Source organism: Gouania willdenowi, chromosome 22, assembly GCF_900634775.1.
Source record: "Gouania willdenowi chromosome 22, fGouWil2.1, whole genome shotgun sequence".
Taxonomy (NCBI): domain Eukaryota; kingdom Metazoa; phylum Chordata; class Actinopteri; order Blenniiformes; family Gobiesocidae; genus Gouania; species Gouania willdenowi.
Window position 1 is genome coordinate 21,001,403 of NC_041065.1, and position 17,729 is coordinate 21,019,131.

The 17,729-nt window shown below is 39.3% G+C and overlaps 2 protein-coding genes across 3 annotated transcripts; both read right to left on the minus strand.

Moving 5' to 3' along the window:
* Positions 1-907: 907 nt before the first annotated feature.
* On the minus strand, positions 908-11,240 carry srrm1 (serine/arginine repetitive matrix 1). Of its 2 annotated transcripts, XM_028437717.1 has the most exons (17): positions 11,099-11,240; positions 10,087-10,176; positions 8,028-8,150; positions 6,124-6,294; positions 5,877-5,977; positions 5,573-5,797; positions 5,294-5,479; positions 5,075-5,194; positions 4,437-4,645; positions 4,158-4,235; positions 3,752-3,838; positions 3,459-3,594; positions 3,285-3,371; positions 2,712-3,191; positions 2,430-2,628; positions 1,766-1,939; positions 908-1,671 (listed from the first exon to the last, which is right to left on the minus strand). In XM_028437717.1, the coding sequence occupies exons 1-17, from the start codon at positions 11,117-11,119 to the stop codon at positions 1,561-1,563; spliced, it is 2,598 nt and encodes an 865-aa protein (XP_028293518.1). In that variant the 5' UTR covers positions 11,120-11,240; the 3' UTR covers positions 908-1,560. The 2 variants fall into 2 exon arrangements, with proteins under 2 accessions (XP_028293518.1, XP_028293519.1); XM_028437718.1 differs by lacking the exon at positions 3,752-3,838.
* An 833-nt stretch (positions 11,241-12,073) lies between these two features.
* On the minus strand, positions 12,074-16,469 carry tdh2 (L-threonine dehydrogenase 2). Its single transcript, XM_028437173.1, has 8 exons — positions 16,295-16,469; positions 15,332-15,374; positions 15,189-15,259; positions 14,967-15,116; positions 14,716-14,888; positions 13,574-13,664; positions 13,223-13,492; positions 12,074-12,301 (listed from the first exon to the last, which is right to left on the minus strand). Exons 1-8 carry the CDS (start codon positions 16,467-16,469, stop codon positions 12,156-12,158), a joined length of 1,119 nt encoding a protein of 372 aa, XP_028292974.1. The 3' UTR covers positions 12,074-12,155.
* Positions 16,470-17,729: the final 1,260 nt, after the last annotated feature.

Here is a 17,729-nt window from a genome sequence, read left to right on the forward strand (position 1 = left end):
GACTTTGTGCCCATATTTATATCTACAGCCGTGTCACACTGACATTTGGAACAAGGGCCATACCATTCAGACATCTTACATTTACAACAGCTACTCATTTTGGAGCAATATTTTTACAAAAGTAGCACTAACTGGATCTTTTGTTGTTACCCGGTTAATCACTAAACCTCCCAGTACAAGCAGCAACTTATTCACTATGTTCCACTGTATGAAAGTACAAGCAGCAGTTAGCAAAAGAAAAATAATTATCTAGACTGTTTTTTTGTTGTTACGCTGCTGTAGGTTTATGATGGAGCTGCTTGGGAGCTCTGAGGGTTTAAACAATTCCCTAATCACAGGTGCTTCTTAGCCGGGCATACATGTTCTCCCGATGCATGGTTTCTCTACAGGTTTCCTAACCAGTCCATAGACTTGTATGTTTTCAGATGTAGCGACAAAGTTTTACACTACATCTTCAAATAAAATATACTTATGCCTAAAAGATCACACTTAAATGTAAAAGCTATAGTTTAAACAGCCTAACTGGACTCAAGTGGTTATTTATGTCAACTAACTCAAGCATATCGAGTAATAATCCCTTCTGAATAGTTAAAGTAAACAGCAAATGTATTTCAAGTATGACTAATCACTACGTTTACTGTACTTTGTATGTTCTTGCGTCTAGACTCCTTAATTTCCTGTCATTTAAAATGAGAAAAAGGGAAACTTTGCATTAAGTCAGAAAGCTATCCACATCGATGTGCTTTGGAGTTCCAATGACCAGCTGTACAAGCGCTACACTGATTGTTATGAGCCTCTTATTTCTGGCAGTTAAAAATATGCCACATTTAAAGTATAGAAGCATACAATTTAAACCCAATGATTACAATTATTTCTTATCTGGTATAAAAAAATTAAAAACACACCATTCCTAAAAAAGGTTTTAATTCTGAAAGGTGGAGATGACAGGGGCAAAGGTTTCTAAATACAAATTATACTCAAGTCCCATGGAGATAATGTTGGTACAGCGCGTTCAATACAAACGTCTTATCAATGCGTTGGTAAAATTAAAGCATGTTTCACATTGAATCTTTCAAATTTATAAACCAGATGACTCTGAAGTTAGGAAAAAAGCGAATTTGACGTTTTTTGGTACCTTTTGTTTCAGCACCTTTAACAGTTCCCACAGTATTTCCATTACGTTCAGTATTTAAAGGTGACAGTAACAGCAGGCGACCAAATGGTGGTGTCCTTCAAAACGTCATGTTAGTGATTCATGCACGACGACTGCACATGCAATCATTTCTCAACACACTCCATTGTAGAATTTGGAAGATTAGATGTAACCTGCCCAACTTGATTTAGGAGGATATTACTATCAACAAGCTTCTTTTTACAGTTCAGATATGCACTAACCAACAGAGAAAGCCCTAAAAGAAAACACGCTTCAGAATGTACCAAACCAGTAAAAAGAATAACGAGACAAAATTTAACATTTTGTACATTCTAAAGCTCAATCAGGTTGTTGACAAACATCAAAAGTGAGTGATTGAAGCATCGGGAAGAGAGGAGTCCTTTCTTTCAGGACATCTGTGATGGAGACAGCTGGGCCTTCCTCATGGAGCGCAGTGCCTTCTCTCTAAGGTGCTTTTCCAGATCGTCCAGAGTGTCGTCAACGTCACTTTCTGACTCCTGAACACAAATCCAGACATGCCTTCTGCTAAGTTGGATTACACGGTACAACTCAGAAGATTCATGTTAAATATCATTACATTTATATGTTTACCTTTCTTGATTCACTGTCCTCCTCCACAGCCGGGTTCTCCGGCACGTCCTCAGGGGCAGCTCCACTGCTCTTCTCTTTCTTGTGCTTCTTGTGTTTTTTGTGTTTCTTGTCTTTCTTATGCTTCTTTTCCTTCTTCTTCTTCTTTTTCTTTCCACTTCCTTCAACATCGGAAATCTTTAAAGACAAGAACGTTTTTTTGAGAAAAATGTGTAACAGGCTTTTGTCACCTGTAACAACTATTAAATGTGACAACATTGGGCTACGCCTGTGTTGTATGATATGTTATGGCTTTATTTATTCAGACAATTTCTTCAAAACGACAAACAGAAACTTGCTGCAATTGCTACGCGGAGATCAAGGAAACTTCAAAGGTAACATCAAAGTAATGAGCAGATGTCTGACGAAGACTGGCAGTTGTCAGTCAAAATTTCAGGAGATCAAAGTAGATTTCCTCAGGAACATCTGTCTGAATAAATGAAACCTTTACATACTATTTAAAAAAACGTTGCTGGGATTACTAAGCCTGTGTTGATTTATGATGACAGTTCTACAGTATGATGATATCAGGTTACTTATTTACAATACATCATGCATTTTAAATCTGTGTCCGAAATCATCAAAAACAGCAACTGATGTTCCTTTGCAAAAAGTAAAAATACTCTACATTGTCAACTTTGCTTGGAGATCTATTGCCGGAGCCGCTGCTGGGCTTTTTGGCCGGAGGGGGAGGAGACCCACTGCCTGAACGAGTCGGTGAAGGGGAGGCAGATGTCGGGGCTGGACGTTTCAGTGCTGCTGGTTGAGGAGAACCTGATCTGGACCTGGAGGACACTCTCTTCACAGGCTGGGGGCTTGATGAGGGTCTGTGAAGCACATACAGGTAAGAAATGTTAAAAACCATGGTATTTTACAGCTTTGTGCCACATTAAAGGTTTTCACGTGTTACCTCTGGTTGTTGCGAGGCTCTGGGGTGCGGGACACACGTCGAAAAGGTTTGCCAGTGTGTGAAGGAGATTGCTGCCTCAGTCGTTGAGACGGAGATGCGCTGGAGGGTTTGAAGCGTCCCTTTGGACTACTGGAAGCTCGGACTTTGCGACCTCGATTCGCAGGCGAGGGTGAAAGCCTTCGTGAGGCTATGGGTGAGCGGGCATCCCTGCTCGGCCTGCCAGAGGGCCCCATGGGGCTCCTCCTGTGTCTTGGTGGAGATGTGGAGGACAGAGGAGTCCGTCTCCGCGGGGCAGGAGAGCTCCTCCGCTTCGGTGATCTTGAAGGGCGACGCTTACTCATTGGTGAGGCACGCTTTGCAGGTGAAGTGGACATCCTCCTCTTCTGTGGAGGCAAAGGGGACGGGCTGTAACGACGCTGGATGGGAGGAGAATAGCGCCTGGGAGATGGAGATCTACGACGAGGTAGTGGCGAAGGAGACCTGTTGAAAAAGTGCAAAAAAGAAAAACATTTTTAATTAAAAACCGCCAGTTCCATTTTTCAAATGTTGATAACCATTAAATAATAAATGTACCTGCGTCTGGGGGGTGAGGGTGATCTGCGGCGCCTTGGTGGAGAGGGGGAGCGACGTCTGCGTGCCGGGGATGGAGAACGTCTTTTTCTGAAAGAAGAATAAATCTATTAAAATATATAGAAAACTGAGCTGTTGGTGGGTAAACTTTGGAAGACTTTAAAGTGAGTATCTGACCTAGGGGAGGGGTCCCTGTGCCGCCTCCGAGGAGAAGGAGTGCGACTGCGCCTCCTCTTCACCTCCCCATTTCGAGCCGCTGGTCCAGCTGTTGGCCTTTTGGGACCCTCGTCATCTGAAGAAAATGATCCAGAATCTGAAAAGCCAATGAGACACAAGATATTATGATATAGTTTACATTGGTCACTGCTTAACATTTACACAGACTGAAAGGCCATGACAGGAGGTTGGTGCATTAGGGGAGATTCTAAGTAAGGGAGACTTAACTATAGCTAATGATAAAAAGTTTTAACCTGAAGAGGATTGTTGATTCTGTCTGCGATACTGACGTCGCTGCTGCACCGAATCTGCTGTTGCCCCTTTGTCATGTTTGTCATCCTCTGAAATGCAGAGTATTGTTGTTTGATTGTTCTTACTGAATTGACAGGAAACATTCCTCATCTACATACAATCTCACTTTAGGTCTAACCCCAGCATGACTGACTGAAAGCAGAGTATTTAACATGTATAACTTTGCAGCATGTGTAGCTTTTAAGTTTTTAAGTGAGTAATCAATGAGGCAAAACCTAACCGATGGAACAATTATAATTTAACATCTTGTGAAATTAGTTTACATCTGCACATGCTGTAACTGAGCTAGAGAAAATGTCTCAGTCTTCACCATCCTGAGTATTAGAGATCATTTATTAGGACTCCTACCTGATTCAGACCCTTCAGAATGTCGAAGTTTGGTACGAGGTGGAGAAGCAGCTCTTCCTGCTGGTTTAGGTCTAAAGCCTAAAAAACAAAACATACATTTTTATGTTCACTAACGCCTGCATGTTATATTTAAGTGAACAATTGTACTTTCAAAATTATAAGTAACCAGGAAATAACTAATAAAAAGTATTTAAAAACACAACTTGTTTAAAATGTAATTGTTTCTAAAAGAATAATCTAAAATTAAAAGTATCCATTAAAGATGGGTGGAGCTCCTACCAGACGCCCTGGGCGGGGAAGCAGAGCTTCTTGCTCTCCTGCCACGTGGAGAAGGCGATCGTCGATTCCTCCCTGCAGGACTGATGGAAATGTCACCATGATGAGGTGGTTTGCGAGGTGGTGTGTTGGATGTTCTTTTCACAACTTTTTTGGGTGAGCGGGAGCCAGCAGAGCTACTGCCAGAGGACGAAGCAGAGCGAGAGCGCCTCCTGCAGGAGAGACAGAATAATACATTTAAACCTAATTTTTTCAGCATGGTGATTTAAGATATTTGTGGGGATGTGCTACCTACATGTGTTAACACTTCTAGAATATTACTTCCTAGAGTCTCTCTTCCTCACAAAAATTCCAAAAAAGAGGAATAGCATGTCAAATAGCTTGGAGCTATTACATTTAATACAACAGTAAATGTGCCCTAAGTCACAATAACATGAAGTAGTGACCCTTGATTAACAGTATATCGATTGTGTGTGTGCTATTGATTTTGCGCTCTGATGGACTGGAGAACTTTCAATTGTGTGCCCAAACTTGCTGTCAGAGCAAGCTGGAAATAACCCAGTTGGAAAAGCTTCTTTTGAACAGATGGGCAGAAGGAAAAAAACTTTGGTCCTTAAAAACAAGTTTAGTTGCTCACTGACCTGCGGACAGGAGACCGCCTGTGCCTGTGTCTGGAGGCAGGGGGACCACGTCGAGGGGGGCTCCTGCGGCGAGGAGACATCCTTCGCCTGGGACTTTGTCTTTTACGAGGCGAGTACGACCTGGAAGGAGTGAAGAGACGAGAAGCTTCAATATTTAACATACATTTCTCCAAAATAAAGAAACTAGACCTTATGTAAAGTTCTATAAACAGAACTCACCTTGAACGTGATCGTCGTCTACGTGAACGAGAATGAGAACGAGATCGGTGATGGGGTTTGTCTCTCCTGGTGTCCTTTTCCCTTTCACGAGACCTTGGCCTTTCCACTTTTTTCTGGGGTTTCTCTGGGGAAGGCTCTTTGGCTTGTGTCCTGGAGTCTGGTTTGACCACCTCTACAACAGTGTCACTACAACCAAACACAGCAGATAAGAAATATTATCTAAACATGGAAGCATTTCTGATAAATGCATTAATTGAATACAGTAACTGTTGAACTTACCCGGTGGAGGAAACTTCTTCAACAACTGCTTCTGGCATATCTTTTGCCGTAGTGTCCGGCTCCACTGGCTGCTCTAAGGGCTTCGTGGGAAGCTGCATTAAGGGTGGAGGGGGGGAGCTGCTAGGGACTGGGCTGGGTTTACGTCTTGACAAGGGGGAAGGACTACTTTTCCTGTCCCTCTTTACTGGGGACTTTCGCCGTGGTGACGGCGTCCTCGTCTTCCGTCTGTGTAAAAGATACAGAGAATGTAAAAAAAGAAAAAAGCACAGATATTTGACTGTAATCAGAGTAGAATGAGCTGTACCTCCTTGGGCTCCTCGACTGACTCCTCTCTCTGGTTTCTTTCACTTTTTCTTTCTTTTCTTCATCCACCTTCTTCAGAGAAGCAATCTTCTCCTGTTCAATCTGCAAGCAAACACAAAATAATAAGATTCTATTAAAAAATGAGACTATGAAATACATTAGATTTTTGAAAATATATATAATAAGAGTCAAAAATGGAATCTATAAACGGTTAAACCACTTATTAAAAATAAATTTTGCTTGCTCACCTGTCTCTGTCTAATCTCCTCCTTCTTCTGTTCCAGAAAAGCAGACGGGATACCAGCAATGTTTTCCTGGGCGCTCAGCAGCAGGGGCCACAGGTCCCTCATAAACTCGCGGGCATTCTTTCCATTGAGGAAGCCCGTCAGGTTGATCTGCATCATCTTGCTGTCCGGGTGCTGCAACACACACCCACCCACCAAGAGGAAGAAAAACACAAGACAGAAACAGTTGAAAGAACTGAACACGACACAATGGTGGGAGGTAGGGTCCCACAATGGGGATTCCTCCCTTTAACTCTTTACTAAACTATGCATGTGACTAAAGATGTGACTCAGCAGCAGCATACAAAATTTAAAAAATTAAATAAAATACCTGATTTTGATACAGTATTTAAGCTAACTGAATGTCATTTAATTAAAAAACATCAGTTTTCTTGGGGGAGACGTGTCTAATGGTGTGATGACTGCATGCAATACTGCAGCTGTAAAAAAAATATTTATCAAAAAATATCCCATTTATCAAACTTGTAATTTCTCTGTTTATGCCTGAACCAAAAACATCTCTACATGTCCCCCTGTTCCCCAGTCTCCCCAATGTCTACACTTCAGCAGGTAAACAATTAGCCACAATACAGAGTGCATTAAAACCCAACACAGCAAGTACAGTTCCGGTGTCTTCCGTGAGTCCCGTGGGATCAGTGGGCACGGAGCTCCCTTGGCTTGCTTCCGCCTCCCTACAGCTTGAGACTCAACCACCTTGAGCTTAATGTTATATCATTTATCTAAATTGCAAGAGACGAACAAGCAATAATGAGTACACAGTGACACAAGAAAGGAGGTTTTTTTTTTTTCAACAACTGACACATTTACTGTGTGACACCAAGATCAGTTATCCTTACAGAAGTCTTTATTATGCATCAGTGCCATTAACACTTAGCTTTGGCATGTACCACCCATCACAAGCTGAATACACACATGAAAAAAATTTCATTAATGCATAATGCAAGTGTAATGAATATGGTCCTTAATAGATTAAATTACAATATTAGAGGGTAAAGCAGTCAATGATTGTATTACCATAGTTTGTATTTTTAAATACAAATATATTTTTCATAAATGAAAAGTAGCCTGAATGCAGTTCTTACCATAAAGCACACGGGTAGGTCTCGGCAGTACATTTTTAAGCAAGAGGAAAATATCAAAAAACTTCTCACCAATATTACATTTCAGTTTCTTTTGAGCAGGAGCAGTTTTTCTGACCTCCAATGGTTAGACATGAAATTAGCATTAGAGTCAACCTGGTACACTAAATGTAATCTCTTAAATCTACTGCAGCCTACACCCAAAGAAGGTGCAACAAAAGCTAAATTTCCAAACTGAAACCATATCTATTATTTAAGTTTTTTAGAAAATACTGAGTTGCATGATGTAAGCTAGTTTAGGTCTTCTGTATTTAAAGGGATCCATGCTGCCTATCGTTACACTAAAAGATAATGATCATGGCATTGTTCAGGTATGTCCTACTAACATGACATAGGAGATCCCTGCATACAACTCACCTCAAACCACACACTGCATCATGAAGGGAGAGTTGGGCTCAGTGACTTTGGGCTCAGGAGAGAGCTAATTAGATGTTGGTGCTATACTTCTGATGCAAGGTATAACATCCATATTGGTTCAGGCCTTTTAAATCATAAATCACATCATTATTAGAAGACTGCTGAATCAAGGCACTTTGTTACATAACAGCAAAACATGGTCATGTCATTGATTATCAGCTTTACTTTACCCATTCAATTGCAGCTTGTCTAGTGTGTAATTTGTTTTTTGCCCTTCTTAATGACAAAACAATGCCTTACAATTCTTGAAAGGTCCTAAAAAGCTAAACCAAAATTAAGTTGCGACATTACCTTTTCCTCTAGCTGGTTAAAAATGAACTCTATGACGACATCGTCCTCGAAGCCAAGGATCTCTGTCACTCGTTGGGTAATCCATGGTTTGATGACTTCTAGGTTTACTTTGGTCATGTCCACCTGGGGAGCAAAAAACAGTATACGGTAAGATTGCATAATAATTGAGTGAGGGTGGTTTTTATTACACTGCTCCTGGTTGGATGGATATCTTAGTAAATATCTATACTGCCACTCAAACCCAGTAACTGAAACAGTTTGCTGACAAATGTACAACATAAATGTAAAAACTATTTTCATTATAAGATAGGCTGTTGGGTAACGTAACAATTTGCGTGGAATTCAAAATAAAATATCCAGTAGATAAACGTTGCGCATGATCTCACTTAACTATTGAAGTAATTAGACACAGAGCTTAACCTTTTTACTGCCATAATTTCATTTCTCTAATAAATCAAGGAAGATCTGTATGTGTGCGTGTGGAACGAATTTCTCCCCAATGTGGTGTCTGTTCAACCTGAAACTTTTTTGACTGCTTGCAAATAAGTTGTGTGCACGCAGTATTTTGGACCCTTTTGGTGTTTCAAAACGTGTATTTTCATTTCATGTTGGCAGGGGAGGGGCACATGAGCCGGGGAGGAGTCGGAGCCTACACGGTCATGCATTTTAGCCTGTATTATGAGTTAATAGTGATGAGGCATAAGTAACAAGAAGGCAAATGCTCTAAAATTCCACTCATAACTTTCCTCTTCACCTCTCCCACACGTGTGGCACTATAGAAAGAAAGACAAACACTGAGACACACACACACACACAAGTAACAAGAGGGCAAATGGACGTGTGTAGCGCTACAGAAAGACACACATACATGGTATTTCTAATAAAAATATACTAAATGAGTAAAAAAAAATAAAAACTAAATATTTATACAAAAAGTACACAAAATGACAACGAAAATGCACAAAAATATACAAAATTACTCCAGAAACACACAAAATGACAACAAAAACCAACAAAATCAGTGTAAATATACACAAAGGCTCCAAAAACACACAATATGGCTCAAAAAATATATATTACAGTAAAATACACCAAACAACAACAAAAATATGAAAATGAGTCAAAAAAAACAACCAAAACTAAATAATTATACAAAAAAAATACACAAAATGACAACAGAAATGCACAAAAAAATCTGCAAAAATACACAAAATGACTCCAAAAATTTTTTACATTACAGAAATACCAAACGTCAAACATAAAAATGAGTAAAGAAAATAAACAAATAATGTGCATGTCTCATGATTAAACCAGGGGAATCGCACACGCTATTTTACTTTGCACCTGCAAATATAGCCCTTTATAGCACTACTGAGTATGCACACCTCTTTGGACATCCAACCTTTAAACACAGTCATTTGGCCATAATTGACAACTCTACTTAAGCTCCCACTATATGAATACAGACTTCCGAAGGGCACTGTACTAGTTTTAAGAAATACCACAAACACAAGCAATTTCTCTACTTTTTAAAAAGTTGTAGTCGGTTAGCCTGATAATTTAGTCTTGATGTCTCTCTCCCTCCCACGCCCAGTTCTTTCCCTGACCCGCTGCATCCATTTGCCACTCAATCCCTTTTTTCACAGAAATAAGACAACAAGCTGCTCAGAGGGTGAACTTCTCTTGACAACACGCATGTAAGATGGCACGATGACAACCAATTGTACTTTATTATTAATATTAACGTTTTTAAAACAAGCTTTTAACTTATGATTGTTATGTATTTTCTGTGTTTACCTTTGTTTTTGTTTGTTTCTTTTTGACTTGTGTGTAATTGTTTTGACAGCTGTAAAGTGTCTGAGGTTTTAAAAAGCGCTTATGAATAAAATGTATTATTCCCAAATCCTGTCTTGCTGTTGACAACTTTACCAGACTTTGAAAATAAACTGAAATAACAGCGTGATAGACCGGATTTCCTAGTTCATTGGACTGTAGCGTTCAACTAGATAAGCTGGTAAACAGGAAGGGGATAATAGTGTCAAAGATGGAAATTATTTACCTTCTTGTCCAGACATTCTGCAAACTTCAGCTGCTTCAGCAGTTTTTTGTGCTTGTTGCTGAATCGGTTGTCTTGTTCCGCACTTGTCCCCTATAGGAATTATACACACTTTTAGCTGGCTTTGTAAAAAAAAAAACACAAAACTACACAAACACATAATTTCATTACTTGCATTCAGTAGCTGTATAAAAAGAAATACCATTTATATCTTATTCAGGGTTTTAACGCTCTGTGTGTAAACATTTAATTCAAAATATAGACTGACATTTGTCTAGACTTTTACATATTAGAACAGACACCATCTAAAGTAGAAATCTTAATATAGACCTTAAAGGGGTCCAATTACAAGGAATTCTTTGAATCAGAAGTGATCAAAGAACTGTAGCTAAAATGTGCATGGAAGTAACGCAGGTCTGATCAAAGACAGGTTTGTCAAGTTATCAAAAAGCACGCTAGGGACCGACAAACATCAAACAGCCTAACACCGATTAATTTAGCTTCTGGCTGGATATTTTTCTGTATGCACATACACTTACACATTTAATTACCATTGTAAAATCAGGTTTATTGTTTAGAATGTTCAAGATAAAACTAAAAATATATCGTTGGCAAGCGTTAGTTTGACCGAGCTGGTCAGAGACGACGCTCCACCCGGGCGCCATCTTTACCCAGAGCTAACAGGTTAGCACAAGCTAAGTTCACTCGTCTACTTCCCGAAAATCCATCAGCTAGTGGACAGAAATGTTACGCCTTGAAACTAGTTTGGTAGTATTTAGATGATTGAAATAAGGTGTATGACATTTAAAAACCTGAATTATGTATTTTCCTTACTGGCCCAGTTCAAAAAGGACATACTGTGAAACCCTGAATTGTCCGTTTTCAGTTGATAGACGGTGCCCGCTAAAGACCGTATGCTTTTCAGCCTTTTTTTCATCAGCAATTTCAGATTAAACATCAAAAGCTCAGCCCACGTTGACTTAACGACGGTAATGAAAGCTTTAGGGGGTCTTACGCGGAAGAATCCCGCGTCCATTATCGGTGTAAATCGGTTGTCACAGCGTTGTAGTGTGGACAGACGTGATCGGCTCCGGTGAAACTCGAAAGAGGTGAGCACGAGCAGATCTTAGTAGACTGCGCCAGCACAGGACAAAAGCAGTACTGTAGCGGAAGTGATGTAATTTCCTATTGTTCGAAAAAACCAAATGCGTAAGAGCAATTTACTGCACCCTAGCGGTTTAATAACGTAATAGGTAGATAAATTAAAATAATAATAATAAAAAAATAAAATAAAATAAATAAATAAATAGCCTTGAAAACTGAAGTCAAGATTAAAAAAGTTCGTCATGTACACAGCACAAAAAAAGTGTTAATTGCAGCATGTGATAAAACTCGCATTACAGCTTGCAGCGATGTGTAAAAAAGATAATAAGAAATTAGCACATTTTTAAATTCAAAATAAAATATTGACAACAAAAAATAATTTATTTCTTATTTTTCCTACTCTTAATCAGATAAACAGTTTAGAAAGTTTCAACCCTTATCAGGATATAATAGAATAAATGATGAACGCTTCACACACAGTTATTACCAATTAATTATAAATATCAAAAAGAAAATTAAACCTGTTTGGGTATTTACAATTTGTATTATTCAAGGTGTGATTAAAATACACAACGTTATTTCATTGGTTGTCTAAAATAAACATGGTTTTAACTGGTTATTAATATTAATCGATCTCTCACATGCCACAGGAAAGGAAAGACACCAAAGCAAAGGATGGTAAACTTCAGTCCATTTATATTTTATTTAAAAATTTTCTATTGAGGCAATTGCAAACGTGTATACAGGTATATAGGATCATGCCATAGGAACAGCAATAGTTAATTTAAATTATGAAAGTTTATACATGTTTCTTTAGTGATACTGAATGCTAACAAATGGGGAAATAAATAACAGAAAGCTAACACATAAAACCTGCTGCCACTGTGTGAAAAAGGGTAATGTGATTAAAGCAGGTTAAAGAAAACAAATTGTTCAGAAAGTAATCAGTCTCTGGAGAGTGGTTCCTGCTAGCTGATGGAAAGTCCGTCAGTGGCCCTCTTGTTGCGAATAGATTGCAGCATGTCCGACACCAGCTCCTGCAGTCCGAAGGCCGGTTCCCAGCCCCAGTCCCTCCTGGCATTGGAGTCATCAAATCTCACAGGCCAACTATCTGCTACACAGCAACACAAAAGGGGACCACTTTATATTAATACACTATTGGATTTTTTTTACAAAACTTTGAAAAAACTAGAGATGGACAATAATATTGATATTATTTGACAATTTTAGCCATAAAATGTAATATCGTTCTACATCAGTGTCAGTTTGTCACAGATTTGGAAAAACCGATATATGCTGTTGTTTGAGACATATGACTCTGAAAGTACAATTAACCTGTTAATTCAATGAATATACATTTTACGTGACCTAAACGTAGGTCGGGGAGGAGTCTATGTATATATATCACTATCGGTTAATATCGGAAATCTGAAATTTAGCGTTGGAAAAAATCAGCAAAAGCTAAATCTATAATCTCTAGGAAACAACTATACGACCCTGAAGTCACATTAACATGAATTTCATGAAAAACTGTTGACGCACAACAAAATGTCTAAAATTGATGTAAAAGTTCTGACTGAACCTAAAAGTGCAACCCCAGCATCTCTGTAAGTACAATACTGTATATAAGAATACCCAGCTTACAGTGGGAAGTAAGGTGAAACTTTAGGAGTTCCCTAAAGGTACACTTAACCTAGAGGCTACACATACCAAATATGATTGGAAATAAATGGCAGTTATAGGAATAAAACAAACCGTTGCTAGTGTGTTTGAGGTGTACTTAAGTTGAAATATTTGGACTCTAAAGTTGTGCAGTGTGTGACATCAGCAAACAGGTATTATGAGATATAACACCCACATATTGCTGGAAATGACTCTGTAAAGGAGTGTACAGTTCTACAATCTTCTTTGAGGCAGAGGTTTTTTTCTACTCATCATTAAATTCAAAGTAATTCCCAGGAACCGTAGCCTACTTATGATCTTAGTTCATTTCCATGCTAATTCTTCAAAGATTCACAGCTCTCCTTATGCTTACCAATAGTTTGACGGACAGAATCAGGATTGTAGGTGACCTTCAGGTGAGGAAGGTGTTTGCGGATCTCTTGAGCAACCTCCTCTGGTGTGAAGCTCATGGCAGCTATGTTGTAGGTACGCAGAGACAGCTGGCACTGTGGAGCCTGCATGAACTCCACTGTGGCTCGGTGGCAGTCAGAGATATGCATCATGGGAAGACGCGTTTCCTTTCGCAGGTAACACTCATGGTGGCCAGTGCTGAGAGCATCATGGAAAATTTGAACTGCATAGTCTGTGAAGGGGTGACAAGTGTTAAGTTAATGCCTGAACATGGTGGGTTTGCTTAAAATGATAAAACGCACAGAATCTTTACCTGTTGTTCCCCCACCAGGAGGAGTGTTGACTGATATCACACCAGGGTAACGTAGGCAGCGGAAGTCCAAGCCGTACTTATAATGCAGATACTATAAAAGGAGAACTCAACTGATGAATTATTCATACTGAAGAAATTGAATACACATTACACTGCATTAGGAAAACAAAATAAGATGCTAACGAAATACTATAAATAGTTAAAAGGTAGCTATCTTACCAATCTACGGGAAGAGCTTAGTCGCCTTTCTAACAAGGGTTAACCTAACCGCTAGGAACAAAGCCCTAAACCATGCAGGTAGACCTGCTAATACTGTATCATGTTTTTCTGCAGTCTGTGCCTTCTCCTCGCCCTTCTCTCTCTTTTCTGTTTCAGGTGTCGTTAAGCTGGAGCTGGCAGTTCCTGATCTGTGGTTCACAGCTCAACTAGTCTGGTACACTTTGATGTTCTATCTATCCATCCTGTTCTTTTCTCCTCCTCCTCCTCTCCACTAACCCCAACCAGTCGAAGCAGATTGCTGCCACCTCTGAACCTGGTTCTGCTGGAGATTTCTTCCTGTTTAAAAGGAGTTTTTTTCTTCCCACTGTCACTAAATGCTTGTTTATGTGGATTTTGTTGGGTTTTTTCCTTCTTATTACGAATTTTCTTTTATATTTTGAAAGCGCTATGAGATGACTTTTGTTGTGATTTGCGCTATATAAATAAAGTTGAATTGAATTAACGTAAAGCTTCTGGGGACAATAACTAACATTTTTATAGCACAGATAGACATATCAATGAATAAATAAACTGTATTTCTTCAAAAAAACAAAATAATATATTCACAAACAAATTTTGACTTTTGTGTGACTTGAACTTTGAAAAAGTTTTGCGCATTGCATTGTGGGATTGGGAATCCCGAAAATTAACAAGACGGTGCTGAAGTGTAAACATTTATTTAAAAAGTGTTTTTAATTAATTGCTAGAAGACAGTAACATTTTTCTGCTGGTTTGTTTTTGGTGTTTCTCAAAACATTACATTTCAGCAGTATATGGGTGTTTCAGTGGAAGCCACAATATTAACACCCACGGGACGGTTTAAAAAATGTAAGATATTGTCCCCAGCATTTCTTCATAATTTCAACAAATCATCAACAGTTTACCTCTCCCATTAATTCACAATGCACTTTAGACACGCCATAGATAGTACGAGGTCTTTGGACACAGAGATCAGGGGCTGGGTCACGTGGGGAAGATGGACCAAAAGCTCCAATGGTGCTGGGCACAAAGATACGCAGGGAATTCTCCAGAGCCAAGTCCAGCACGTTATGCAGTCCTGGAAAGGCAGAAGATAAGATGAGGTTGGATCAAGTCTAAAAGACTTCATCTGTTTTTTTTATATATTTGAGCTGACCTGTAATGTTGATCTTTCGTGCTAAAGCCACATTAGCCTCACCCACAGCACTGAGCAGAGCGCTGTAGTGGACCAGCCAAGTGATGCGATTGTTTACAACAAGTTCTCGAAGGTGTTTGTAGTCGAGAATGTCAGCGTAGACGAATGGGCCTAAAGAGACATAGAATGAATTGGAGATGGGATAAATTGTGCGGGAGAAGCTGTTCACTGCTCAAATCGTACCTCTGTTCAAAACGTGGCTTGGCGGCTTTTTGATGTCTGACAAAATCACATTCTCTGACCCATACTGTTCTCTGAATAACAGAAAATACATCATGATAATTTGACCATTTTGATGAAAAGGTCAAGTTTCTACAATGACTTACCTCAGTATCTGTGCAAGTCCAATGCCGAGCTGCCCGAGACCACCTGCACACACACAGCTCACACATACATTAGTTAGGAAAACTGCTCTTTTATTCCATGTATTAGGTTGTGCTGTTGTGTTCCCAACCCAGCACGGCTTTAAATCCCTAGCAAGACTCTTCTCATCCTTTCTTCCCAAATGGTGGAATGAATTACCCTACTCCATTCGATCCGCAGAATCCCGTTATACTTTTAAGAGATGTCTGAAGACTCAACTGTTCAGGGAACTATTAGGCACTCCATCTGACAATTCTCCTCTTTGTCCTTAGGGCTAGAATGAGTAAGATGGTCAAAGACCCAACTCTTAGTGAATATTTTGAGTGTTGTTGAATGATGAATGACATTGTTGTTGCTGTTGGTGAATTGTAAAAATCTTTTCTTTTCTTTTTTAAATCAAGGCACTTCTAGTACTAGATGGCATCACCTGTGGCTAATTCAACTTGAAGCACTTGTTGCACTTACTAAGGGTTTTCTCTTCAGCCTAAATTCTTGCTTGTTTTGTGCATCACTTTGAACAAAAGCGTCTGCTAAATGAAATTGTGGAATTGTAGAATTGTAGAAATACTTTTAGCTTTCTGTGCACAATGAGTGACAATAGGCCATTATTCTCTCTATAGCCCCTCAGAGGCCCCTTTGTATCCCTGGTACTGTTTGTGCAGCCTCTATTGTAATGACTGAAAACAGTTGCAAGTTGTGTAGTGAAAACATCTCTAAGTATATCTTGCTTCTTTGAGTATAATAATATGATTATTGCATTGATGCCACAGTGAGTAAGATGTAATGCTTATCTACCAACATGTGATGTTTTATATTTAATTATGGTCATTGTAGGTTGAAAAAGACAGCATTGTTTGCATGCTTTCAAATTTGATCTACAGGACTGATGTGACCACAGTGTGCTGAGAAAACCTTTTAAAATGTACCTGTGATAAGGATGCGAGTGTTGTCCTGTGGAGCCAAAGGGCTCAAGTTCTCCCAGCTGTTCCACCTGCTCCACTGCCTGGATGATGAACTGAAACTGCAGCTTGGCTTGCTTTGTATCCTGCGGACGCATCCTCGCCAAAACAAACCCACACAGACCCGCACACATGTCTGCATGTTGAAATGGTCTGTCCTGAAAAGTTGCAACAAATCAAACATATGTTTACACCTAAAATCCTCCATTTGTTTAAAGAAACAAAAACAAAAAAAAAGAAGAAAAGTTACCACTGAACAGGAAGTTTCAGATGTTTCTTGATTCAGTAGTCACGGTGTAGTAAACCCAGGGCTAATCGTCTAATCTAAACCCTAAAGTAAATACCTATTGAACACAAGAGACATCTGAGCCAAAAAATAAGCAGCCAATATTTTAGTTCAACTGGTAACGTCTGTTTGTGTGTAAAAAGTTATACTGGACTTTGTGGTTCTTCTTCACTTTGCGTAAACTCCAGTCTCCCGTCTCTTGCTTGCAAAGCTTCGCGTGTGAAAACATGCTGACTCGGTGACCACAGGGATTTGTATTGTGTGGGGTGTTTAGCTGACTTTAACACCCCTGGGAGGTGTGTCTGTTAGGACAACCTTTTGCTATTGAAGATATCTGAGTGGTTATCTGTCCGAAAATAAGTGCAGTGAGCAAACCCTGTGCTTCACAACAAAACTATGTAGAAAACACTATTTTCAATCTCAAATTACTTTAATAATTTGAATAATGTAGTAGCAAAAACATCAACTACAAGTCTCCTGGTATTGTAGGAACTCAATTTAATATATTTTGTTTTCAGTTTTGGGCCCCAGAAATCTGGTCCTTTGTTCATACCTGGTATTCCTAAATAGCAAGAAGACCAAAACACCTCAAGTACAGATACGGATGTAGATCATTGACTTGGCATGAGCCTTTTTACCTCTTTGTCATATTAAAATAACAAATTAAGGAAGGGCTCACCTTCCCTCTATGGACTTGATGTGCTGATAACATTGGATTCAAACTTTGCTGTTGATTCTGAATTCATTGTCAAACCAAGAGGACAGTATCATCTGCAAAGAGGAGATATGCTTTCTCTTAGTTCTTGAAAAATCAAGGAAAAGAAAAGCGCTGTTTGGCCCAATGAGTCTTAATTATTTTGCAACATCATAGTGATCAAGTCAAACCTCGATGTTAACAACAATAAGCACCGGTGAATTCCTCTTTGTAGTAAAATGTTTTCACCCCGTCTCCAATATCACAAAGCTCAAAGCACGTCAGGTTTGTCAAACATGAAAATAAGTCCACTGTCCAATGGCTTCAACAGTCACCAGAACTCCATTCAATAGTCCGAGATCATGGATGTGTAGACATCTACCGAAAATAGCAGCAACGACCAAAAAACTATTGGGAACGTT